This window comes from Otolemur garnettii, unplaced genomic scaffold, assembly GCF_000181295.1.
Source record: "Otolemur garnettii isolate 467f Iridium unplaced genomic scaffold, OtoGar3 scaffold00003, whole genome shotgun sequence".
Taxonomy (NCBI): Eukaryota; Metazoa; Chordata; class Mammalia; order Primates; family Galagidae; genus Otolemur; species Otolemur garnettii.
This window is the reverse complement of record NW_003852398.1, coordinates 41,220,583-41,232,712: the sequence shown is the minus strand read 5'-3', so window position 1 is coordinate 41,232,712 and position 12,130 is coordinate 41,220,583. Positions and strand designations below refer to the sequence as shown.

The window sequence follows — 12,130 nt, the reverse complement described above, 5'->3', positions numbered from 1 at the left end:
GATTTAACATCTTTTTAATAACTAATGATGTTTGTATATCTCAACAACTAATAATGTTGAGTGTTTTCACATGTGCTTATTAGCCATTTGTACTATATCATCTTTGAAAATACAGTTGAATGTATATTTAAATCCTTTATTTTTAAATTGGGTTATTTATATTTTTAGTTTTGAGTATGTATATTTAAAATATGTTTTTTAATATTCCTATCTTTGTTGAAAGACTAATTTTTCCTCCTCTTATTGGAAGGTCCTGTTCAAAATGCACTGATGTCTTCACAAGTGTCAGGGAGCCAAGGATATAATTTCCAGCTTCCAGGATCCTACCCCCATCTAATACCAGCAAAGACTTTGAATCCAGCCTCTGGACAGTCTAACTATGGCAGTTCTCAGGGATCTGGGCAAACTCTTAATAGACCACCTGTGGCCTCTAATTTAGTAACACCTTCGCTCCATAGTGGTCTCGTTTCTCGAATGCCGCTACCTGCGTCTCAGAACCCAGCTGCTGCATCAATGCCTTCTGGTAGCTTTCTTCCTGGAACCAACCTACCACCACCTTTGAATTGGCAATATAACTATCCATCAACAGAATCACAGACAAACCATAGTCCTCGTGCATCATCACAACCACCAGTATCTGGGAGTACAAGTTCAACAACAAATCATCAATATGTTTCTTCTGGAGATCCTTCACTTCAAAACAGCTTCTTAAAGTCAGGTAGTGTTCCTATAGGGGTGCATAAAATGTAGAAATGTGAAACTTTTGCTTGTTTACATGGTTGAATTAATTCTTGAAACCTTAAAAACATATGGAAAACCACTGACTTTTATTTTATTATTATCATCTTTGAGACAGAGTCTCACTTTGTTGCCCTGGGATAGAGTGCCATGGTGTCATAGCTTACAGCAACCTCAAATTCTTGGGCTCAAGGGGATTCTCTTGCCTCAGCTTCCTGAGTAGCTAGGACTACAGGCATCTGCCACAATGCCCGAATGCCCAGCTTTTTTTTTTTTTTTCAGTTGCCCTGGAGTTGAGTGCCCTGATATCGTAACTCACAGCCACCTCAAACTTCTAGACTCAAGCAATTTTCTTGCCTCAGCCTCCTGAGTAGCTGGGACTATAGGCGCCCACCACAACGCCCAGCTATTTTTTAGAGACTAGGTCTCTCTCTTGTTTAGGCTGGTCTCAAACTTGTGAGATCAAGTGATACACCTACCTCAGCCTCCCAGAGTACTGGGATTATGGGTGTGAGCCACCTCTCCTGGCCTGACTTTTAAAATCATTATTAGTCTTTTTTTTTTTTTTTGAGACAGAGCCTCAAGCTGTCCCCCTGGGTAGAGTACCATGGCATCACAGCTCACAGCAACCTCCAACTCCTGGGCTCAACCGAGTCTCCTGCCTCAGCCTCCCTAGTAGCTGGGACCACAGGTGCCTGCCACAACGCTTGACCATTTTTTGATTACAGCCATCATTGTTGTTTGGCGGGCCCAGGCTGGATACGAACCTGCCACCTTAGGTGTATGTAGCTGGTGCCTTAGTCACTTGAGCCACAGGCACTGAGCCTATTAGTCTTTATAGTATAAATTACTTTTCTAACTTCTGAGTTAACTCAAATAACTTAAACTTATGAATTGGTCCTGCTTTACTTCTTTACTTTGAAGGTGTTTTGTATTTTTCTTTGAGTTAAATCATATTTCAGGGAGTAGGATATGTATGCAGAACCTTTTACTTAGGGACTGGCCTTTACTTTAATGAACAGCTAAGTAAGTTAGATGAATCTATTCTCTATTTGGTCTTGATCTGACATTTGAGTTCTTTTTGGCATGACTTTTTTTGGCCCATAAACTGTGTAGGATATTGAAGGAACAGGTCAAAACATGATGCTTTTGGAGCAAGGAGTGTTCCAACCACAGTTGTACTCAGTAACTCCATAGAATGGATAGATTTTTTTTCCTTTTAGACAGTCTTCCTCTCTCATCCAGACTGGAGTGCAGTGGCATAATCATAAGCTCACTGCTGCCTCCAACTCCTGGACTCAATCCTTTCTGCTCAGCTTCCCAAGTAGCTAGAAGTCTGGGCACATACCACCACACCTGGCTAAGTTTTTTTAGAAGTAGGGTCTTGTTATGTTACCTATGCTGATCTTAAACTCCTGGTTTCAAGCAGTCCTCTCACCTTGGCCTCTCAAAGTTGCTAGAATTAGAAGTGTGAACCATCATGCCTGGCTGATCTTTTTATTATTTATTTATTTATTTATTTTTATTCAAATTTCCTTTATTTCTTATAGCATAACTGTGTACATTAATGCAATCATGGGGTACAGTGTGCTGTTTTCATATACATTTTTTTTTTTTTTTTGAGACAGAGCCTCAAGCTGTCCCCCTGGGTAGAGTGCCGTGGCATTACAGCTCACAGCAACCTCCAAGTCCTGGGCTCAAGCGAGTCTCCTGCCTCCGCCTCCCAAGTAGCTGGGACCACAGGCGCCCGCCACAACGCCCGGCTATTTTTTGGTTGCAGCTGTCATTGTTGTTTGGCGGGTCCGGGCTGGGGATTCGAACCCGCCACCTTGGGTGTACGTGGCTGGCGCCTTAGCCGGTTGAGCTATAGGCGCCGAGCCGATCTTTTTATTTTTTAACCTCGGTTTTTGATCCTGTCTGGTTCAGAAGCAGATTCACTTAACAATTTCACTTTCCCTTTTTTGCTACTAAAATTAGCAGGGTCCTATACACTTACCAGCATTAGTAGTGTTTCTTTGAAAAGCAGTAAAAGGGTGGCCTCTGTGGCTCAGTGAGTAGGGTGCCAGCCCCATATACCGAGGGTGGTGGGTTCAAACCCGGCCCCGGCCAAACTGCAACAAAAAAATAGCTTGGCCTTGTGGCAGGTGCCTATAGTCCCAGCTATTCGGGAGGCTGAGGTAAGAGAATCACCTAAGCCCAAGAGCTGGAGATTGCTGTGAGCTGTGATGCCATGGCATTCTACCTGAGGGCGACGAAGCCAGACTCTGTCTCTAAAAAAAAAGAGAAAAGAAAAGCATTAGAAATTCCTTATTGGGATCTACAGATTAATTTAGTGAAGTAGTAATATCAATAGTTATCTTTTTTTTTTTTTTTAGCTGGGGCCAGGTTTGAACCCACCACCTCCAACATATGGGGCTGGCGCCCTACTCTTTTGAGCCACAGGTGCCACCCAGTTACCTTTTTTTTTTTTTACTCATATATTTTTGTATGCATACATGACATATATTCCATCAGGCTTGTAGCTTATTAATTGCTGAAACTTAATTTTTCTAGGTTTCTGACCAGACATTGGTCCTGTTGCATAGATTTTGATCTTGTAAAAATGGAGGTTACTTGTGGAAACTTAGTTTCTTTGTAGAAATATATATATATATATATTTTTTTTTTTGTTGTTGTTGTTGTTGTTGTTGTTTTTTTGTTTAAGACAGATCCTCAAGCTGTTGCCCTGGGTAGAGTGCTCTGGCATCACATCTCACAGCAACCTCCAACTCCTGGGCTCAAGTGATTCTCCTGCCTCCACCTCCCAAGTAGCTGGGACAACAGGCACCCACCACAATGCCAGGCTATTTTTTGGTTGCATCTGAACCTGCCAGCTCAGGTGTATGTGGCTAGTACCTTACTGCTTTAGCCAATTTTTTTTTTTTTTTTTAAGACAAGAGTCTCACTTTGTTGCCCTTGATAGAGTGCCATGGTATCTTAGTTCACAGTAACCTCAAACTCTTGGGCTGAAGTGATTCTGTTGCCTCAGCCTCCTGAGTAGCTGGAACTATAGGTACCTGGCTATTTTTAGAGACGGGGGTCTTACTCTGGCTCAGGTGTCATAGCTCACAGCAACCTCACGCTCCTGAGTTTGAGCAATCCTCTTGCCTCAGTCACCTGAGTAACTGGGACTAAGGCCCTAGCTACAACACCCAGCTAGTTATTTTCTGTTCTTGCTCTTGCTCAGTTTGGTCTAGGACTCTTGAGCTTGAGCAATCCACCCACCTCAGCCTCCCAAGTGTTAGGATGACTAGCATGAGGCACCGTGCTGGGCCAAAGTTGTACTTTTAAAAACTGCTTAAGAGTAGTGGTTCTGGCTTTGTGGCTCAAGTGGCTAAGGTGCCAGCCACATACACCTGAGCTGACGGGTTCGAATCCAGCCCGGCCTGCCAAACAATAATGATGGCTGCAACCAAAAAATAGCCAGGCATTGTGGCGGGTGCCTGTAGTCCCAGCTACTTGGGAGGCTGAGGCAGGAGACTCACTTGAGCCCAGGTGTTGGAGGTTGCTGTGAGCTGTGATGCCATAGCACTCTACCAAGGGTGACATCTTGAGGCTCTGTCTCAAAAAAAAAAGAAAAAAAAGAGTAGTGGTTCTGGCAGTACCCATAGCTCAGTGGGTAATTTTACTTCTGGTTTTTCAATCTGTAATAGCTAATAGGTACCTGATATTCTGATATGAAAACTATGAGTATTAAAGTTATATCAAGTTTCTTGTCCACATATTAAATTTTCTGAAATTTTTTTTTCTAATAGGCCATCTTTTAGCATCCTTACATGAATTAGCTTTAGGGATCTGAGAAGATGAATTCTGAAATTCTAGCTATTTATATAATAAATAAGGATTATTCAACTTGAAAAACTAATGTCTTTTATGAAATGTATAATGATCTGGATTCAAAAATATTCTAAAAACTGTGAAAAATCTCTAAACTTGTATTCTGTTAAACATTAGCTTATAACGTCTTTGTGGTCAGATGTATAATACATACATACTGTGCATTCTTGTTCATGCTGAGTTGGTAATGCACTTTGCCCTTTTGTTCTTTTGCTTGTCTGTATTGCAATAGATCCGTGTGAGTGCCTCTTGATAAGGAGGTTATAGGGCAGTAATCTTTGCCTTCACTTTTTATCAACAAGGCACTGATTTGTCTTGTTAAGAGCTATAAAGTTCACTAATAATAATAATTTTTCAATTTGGTACTGGAGAATTTAATAGGAAATTTTTCAAAATGTTTCAGTACTATTTGGATATATTTATTCCTTTCATTTTATAAAATACAGGGTTAACTATATGCTATAAGTAAAATTTATTACCTATTTTACTATAAATTCGGATATTTAAGAAAGGTTTTGGCTATGAGCTATGATGATGCCATGGCACCCTACTGTAGAGTGTGACAAAGTAATAGAAAAATAAAAAAGGTCTTGGAAAGAATAATAAAAGCACACACTTATCTATGGTGTTTTATCTGTTTTGTAGACTTTGTTCCTCCCCTTATTAGAATGCAGAAGTAATGTGGTTAACTTGAAAGAACAAGTGACTGGGGGCTTTAAAATTTGATATCACATAGAAGAATTTCCCTATGAGTAGCTGATCATGTTTTTACACTGGTTAGAACTTACTGTCCAGATAGAAAAATTGGGAAATTAGGACAGTGAAATGCTTGTTAGATACAAGGACAAATACCATGTTATTCTTAGTTTACCTTCATGGTAAACTTTCAACATTGTTTTATAATGTATATATATATAAACTAAAGATCAATTTCTGATTTTTAAGCCTAGGGAATGTTCTTATTATATATTTAAGCCATTCTAGAAGGTAAACTAGATTTAACTTTTTTTTTTTTTTTTTGAGACAGGAGCCTCAAGCTGTTCCCTAGGTAGAGTGCCATGGCATTTCAGCTCACAGCAACCTCCAATTCCTGGGCTCAAGCGAGTCTCCTGCCTCAGCCTCCCAAGTAGCTGGGACCACAGGTGCCCACCACAACGCCCGGGTATTTTTTGGTTGCAGCTGTCATTGTTGTTTGGCAGGCCCAGGCTGGATTCAAACCCGCCACCTTGGGTATACGTGGCTGGTGCCTTAGCCACTTGAGCCACAGGCGCCGAGCCTAGATTTAACTATTATTAGGCAGATATTATACAGTGTACAGATCTATAATCTCTCTCTTTCTTTTTTTTTTTTTTGAGACAGAGTCTAACTCTGTTGCCTTGGGGTTGAGTTCCGTGATGTCATCATAGCAACTCTTCAGCTCTTGCCTTAGCCTCCCAAGTGGCTGGTACTACAAGTGTCTGCCACCATGTGTGGCTAGTTTTTCTGTTTTTAGTAGAGATGAGGGTCTCACTTTTTCTCAGGCTGGTCTCGAACCCCTGAGCACAAAGCAGTCCATCCACCTCAGCCTCCCAGAGTGCCAATCTCATTTTTAACAGGTTATACCCCAGTAAAACAAAGCAAAATAAAATAAACCTAGGAAAATTTAGAATAACCACAATACTCTGTATTTTTACTCTAAACTTGATAATTCATTGAGCAAACTGTATTAATAAACATAGTTAACAAACTATTACAAAATTAATGAAATAAAATTGATACCTTTTTATTCATGTTGATTTCTACTGGATATTTCACATGGCCTATTGAATCTCTGATCAGTTAATCAATGAAGAGGACATTGTAACTACTCCAGATGTGATTTCATGCTAATTTTGTATTTACTCTGCTTTAATCATTGACAGGTAGAAGCATGTTTAGTAGATAGTTGGAAATTTTAAAAATAGACATATAGATTTTATTTATTTATTTTTGCAGTTTTTGGCCGGGGCTGGGTTTGAACCCACTACCTCTGGCATGTGGGGCCTGCGCCTTACTCCTTTGAGCCACAGGCGCCACCCAGATGTATAGATTTTAAAAGTCATAAATTTAAGAAGTTAACATGTTTCTGGTAATTTGTTGTGATTATAATGAAAATGTAAATTTGGAAGTTACTCAGCTTTGATAGAAGACTGTTTTTAGCTTTTAAGTTCTTAAGTGACATGTTAAAAACCAATTTTCTGTAGGTTCTTCTGTACCTCCCTTAGCAAATCCACCTCTGCCTACCACTTTTCAACCAGGAGCCCCTCATGGGCCACCTCCAGCTGGAGCCCCACCTTTAGTAAGGGGTCTCATGCCCCAGAAAACATCATATAGAGCTGTACCTCAGCCCTCATTTAATTCAGCTACCAACCAAGATGGTAAGTAAATCAAGAAGCAAAATGAGGTACTAAAGTTTTGACTTAGGGTAAAAAGATGAATATTATCAGAATTTTAGAAAATTTGGTTTTGGTTAAGGATGGGCTTCAGGAAATAGAGCTTAAAAAAATTCCTCAGGAATTCTATTGCCTTATACTGGGCCTTGACTAGCATTTTGGAACCACTCTTTTTGTATTCTTTTGTCATATTTTTTGTTGCTGTGCAGATCTTTTTCTTAAATCATAGCTATATAAAGTTAGATGCCTTTTGGAGGTGGGTGTAAGAGGAGAATTACTGCTTTTCTCATGATATTAGACATGATATTAGAACTATCCTTTCAAAATATTGACCCTTTTCCATTGAAGAAGTTTGTCTCCTCCCCAACTCCCAGACATGATCTTGCTCTGTCACCCAAACTGGAGTATAGTGGTCATCGTTCACTGTAATCTTAAACTCCTGGGCTCAAGTGATTCTCCAGCTTTAGCTTACTGCATAGCTGAGAGTACTAGCCTACACCACCATACCTGGCTGATTTTTTATATTTTTGTTAGAGATGTAGGCTTCTTGTGTTACCTAGGCTGGACTTGAACTCCTGGCCTCAACCTCCTCAAGTTCCAGAATGATAGCTCAAAGAAGTATTTTGTTTGCCACTATTATTGTAAATATTAACAAATACTTATGAGACTAAATGAAAACCTTTTATACAATAGTGCAAATATATAAGCAGTTTGGGTTTATTTTGTATTTTGTTTTGTTTGAGATAGGGTCTTGCTTTGTTGTCCAGGCTAGAGTTCAGGGCATCAGCATAGCTCACTGCAACCTCAAACTCCCAGGCTCTAGTGATTCTCTTTGCCTCAGCCTACTGAGAAGCTGGGACTACAGTTAAGCCACCACACCCAGCTAAATTTTATATTTTTGTACAGATGGGATCTCACTGTATTACCCTGGCTGGTCATGAATTTTAGCCTCAAGTAGTTTCCCACCTCAGCCTCCTAAAGTGCTAGGGTTACAGGAGTGAACCACTGGGCCTACCCTATGCAGGCATTTTAAAGGCTTACATTAGAAATATATTTTATGGGTTCGGCGCCTGTGGCTCAAGCGGCTAAGGCACCAGCCACATATATCTAAGGTGGCAGGTTTGAATCCAGCCCGGACCCGCCAAACAACAATAATGGCTGCAACCAAAAAATAGCCTGGCGTTGTGGCAGGTGCCTGTGGTCCCAGCTACTTGGGAGGCTGAGGCAGGAGACTCGCTTGAGCCTAGGAGTTGGAGGTTGCTGTGAGCAGTGAAGCCATGGCACTCTACCCAGGGTGACAGCTTGAGGCTCTGTCTCAAAAAAAAAAGAAATATATTTTATGGAATGTAAAACTATTGACAGCTGTTCACCATTATTTACAATAAAGTAAACAATATACAATTGGATAATATTCTGGTGATTATGAAGTTGGTTTTTTTTATGGCTTCTGCTCAACCAGTAATCCAAATACTGAAAAGTTTGAGCCTACATATAAGGAATGAGTTGGGGTAAGGAAAAAACATGCAGGTCAATAGTTTAGATTACCAAGTTTGTTCACATGTTTGTATCAGCAGGTCTGAATGCCAACATTGCTTAACCATCTGATTAGATTTCTATCAGTCAAGCCTAAGAATGGCTTACTAGAGGAATCCTTAATGTCCTTAATTTAATTAAGTCTTATTTATTTACCTCATTAGAACACACCAGGATTTGGTCCTCATCTGGATAGGGAGGTTATTGTTAATGATAAAGCTTATCCTTTTAGAAATTTTATAAACAATATTTAGCATTTATGTGGCTATACATGTAGCTACAGATTATGACATAGCTGCCTTTAAATTATCCATTTAAATTATCCAATTAAGAAGCAACTATTTAATTTGAAACATTATGGCTTCAGGAAAATTTTCTTTTCTTTTCTTTTTTTTTTTTTGGAGACAGAGCCTCAAGCTGTCACCCTGGGTAGAGTACTGTGGCATCACAGCTCACAGTAACCTCCAACTCCTGGGCTCAAGTGATTCTCCTGCCTCAGCCTCCCAAGTAGCTGGGACTACCGGTGCCCACCACAACACCGGCTATTTTTTGGTTGCAACCGTCATTGTTCGGCGGGTCCGGGCTGAATTCGAACCCACCAGCTCAGGTGTATGTGGCTGGCGCCTTAGCTGATTAAGCCATAGGTGTTGAGTCAGGAAAATTTTCTATTCTTACATTGCTCAGAATGATGGTATTGCAGACACCTGGGCTTACCTGTGAGTTTTGTTTGGATGAATGTTTAGAAACAAAGAAAATCATTTACATATGCATGTTACACATACACATACCGAAACAAACAAAAAAACCAGAATGGTCCTTAGGCAGAGAGTTAACCACTGTTCTGATTGAATAATGGCTATGGAAATTTCCCTTAGCATTTAGAAAAGCTCTTCTCTAATACAGAGGAAATAATATACCATGGTATCCAATGTTTTTTTCTGATAAAGGAAGCAACTAGAGAAAGCTTTTATTTATTTGTTCAAAGTAACCAGTGCCATTGATACAAGCCCCCCAACGACTTTTCCAGTACTACTTTCAAAATGAGCATATCAAACTTGATTTATTAGAATGTAGTTATTTCTTCACACTCGTCAAATCAAAAACTAAGACCCAGATTTTGGCTCGGCACTTGTCGCTCAAGCAGCTAAGGCACCAGACCATATACACCAGAGCTGGCAGGTTCAAATCCAGCCCGGGCCTGCCAAACAGCACTGACAACTACAACCAAAAACTGGCTGGGTATTGTGGCAGGCACCTGTAGTCCCAGCTACTTGGGAAACTGAGGCAAGAGAATCACTTACGCCCAGAAGTTGGAGGTTGCTGTGAGCTGTGATGCCTCGGCACTCTACCCAGGGCGATAGCTCGAGGCTTTGTCTCAAAAAAAAAAAAAAAAAGAAAAAAGACCCAGATTTTATTTTTATATTTGTATAAAATATATTTATATATTTGTATAATATATATAAAAATATATGTAAAAAAGCAATGCAAACAATTATTAAGCTTCATCTTCTGGACAAGAATGCCAAGTTAGTCTCTCTTCATAAAAAGCAATAACAGGCCGGGAGTGGTGGCTCACATCTGTAATCCTAGCTCTCTGGGTGGCCAAGGTGGGTGCATTGCTTAATTTCACGAATTCGAGACCAGCTTGAGCAAAAAGCAAGACCCTGTCTTTATTAAAAATAGAAAATGTAATCCTAGCACTATGAGAGGCCAAGGCAGGTGGATTGCCTGAGCTCACAGGTTTGAGACCAGCCTGAGCTAGAGGGAGACTCCATCTCTAAAAATAGCCAGGCATTTTGGCAGGCACCTGTAGTCTCAGCTACTTGGGAAACTGATGCAAGAGAGTTGCTTGAGCCCAGGAGCTTGAGGTTGCTGTGAGCTATGATACTACAGCACTCTACTGAGGGCGACAAAGTGAGACACTGTCTCAAAAAAAAAAAATAGAAAAATTAGTTGGGTATGGTGGCAGGCACCTGTAGTCCTGGCTAGTCAGGAGGCTGAGGCAAGAGGATTGCCTTGAGCCCAAGAGTTTGAGGTTGTTTTGAGCTATGATGCCCTGGGACTCAACTCCAGGGCCACTGAGTGAGACTGTCTCAAAAATAAATAAATAATTTACTTTTTTTTTTTTTGGCCGGGGCTGGGTTTGAACCTACCACCTCTGGTACATGGGGCCGGCGCCCTACTCCTTTGAGGCATAGGCACTGCCCTAAATAATTTACTATTTTAAACAACTAAATTGAATTCACCACGTGTCCAATTAGTTTTTTTTCAGACAGTCTTGTTCTGTTCCCCAGCCTGGAATGCACTGGTGTGATGACAGCTCACTATATCCTCAAACTCCTTGGCTCCAGTGATTTTTCCACTCAGCCTCCCTAGTAGCTGGGACTATATGTGCATGCTACCACACCTGGCTAATTTTTTCTATTTTTGTAGAAATGGGGTCTTGTTCAGGCTGGTCTTGAACCCCTGACCTCAAGTAATTTCTACCTCAGCCTCCAAGAGTGCTAGGATTATAGGCAGGAGCCATAGTTCCCAGCCTATATGCCCAATTCTTTTTTTTCCAAGTAAAAGTCTTGCTATTATATACTGTGTCAGTTTGTAGCTAGCTAATATCATACTGGTTTTGAGAATTGAAAAGAACTTACTGACTGTACTGATAACCATTAGACTTATCTACTTGGCGTTTATTTATTTAATTTCAAAATATTAGAGAAGTACAAATGTTTTCATTACATTAGCTACCTTGTATAATGCTTAAGTTGGGCTTTCCGTGTATCTATCACTAGAAAAGTGTTTGTTGTACCCAGTGGGTAATTCTTTACCATTTATTCCCTCCCTTTCTCTGCTCTGCTTGGTGTTTATATGCCTCTTAAAGTTAGTGATCTTACAGTTACATTCTAGTGGTTGATGCAATTCACTGAATTCAGTTTGTTGTTGTCTTTTTCCCTAACCACCAGACCACCAGGGATGAATTTAGTTTCTTCTATCCCTGAATTAGAGCTCATAAATAACTGGAAATTAATACTTAGCCCTATGTATATGTCTTTGCATTTATATTTTTTATTTATTTATTTTTTGAGACAGAGTCTCACTCTGTTGCCCTGAGTGGAGTAGCATGGCATCATCATAGCTCACAGCAACCTCAAACTCTGGGGCTCAAGCAATCCTCTTGCCTCAGCCTCCTGAGTAGCTGGGACTAGAGGCACCTGCCACAAATGCCAAGCTAGTTTTTCTACTTTTAGTAGAGACTGGGATCTTGTTCTTGCACAGGCTGGTCTTGAATTCATGAGCTCAAGCAATCCACATATCTCAGCCTCCCAAAGTGCTAGGATTATAGGCCTGAGCCACCATGGTTAGTGGCAAGTTAAAATTTTTATTTAGTGGTTCTCTAGACTTGAAAAAGTAGTTTTTCTAATTAATTTAATTTAATTAATTGATTTTTTGAGACAGATTCTCACTCTGTTGCCCTGGGTAGAGTGCCATGGTGTCATCATAGCTCACAACAACCTCAAACTCTTTGGCTCAAGAGCTCCACTTGCCTCACCCTCTCAAGTAGCTGGGATACAATACCT

At 40.4% G+C, this 12,130-nt stretch overlaps 1 protein-coding gene across 1 annotated transcript in view; it reads left to right on the top strand.

The window, feature by feature from the left end:
• Window positions 1-12,130, top strand: part of SEC24A (SEC24 homolog A, COPII coat complex component) — a 101,365-nt gene that overhangs the window by 19,257 nt on the left and 69,978 nt on the right. The window contains exons 2-3 of the mRNA XM_023514716.1: window positions 251-718; window positions 6,837-7,010. Coding sequence (XP_023370484.1) covers window positions 251-718; window positions 6,837-7,010 — 642 coding nt within the window. The remainder of the gene's footprint in view (window positions 1-250; window positions 719-6,836; window positions 7,011-12,130) is intronic.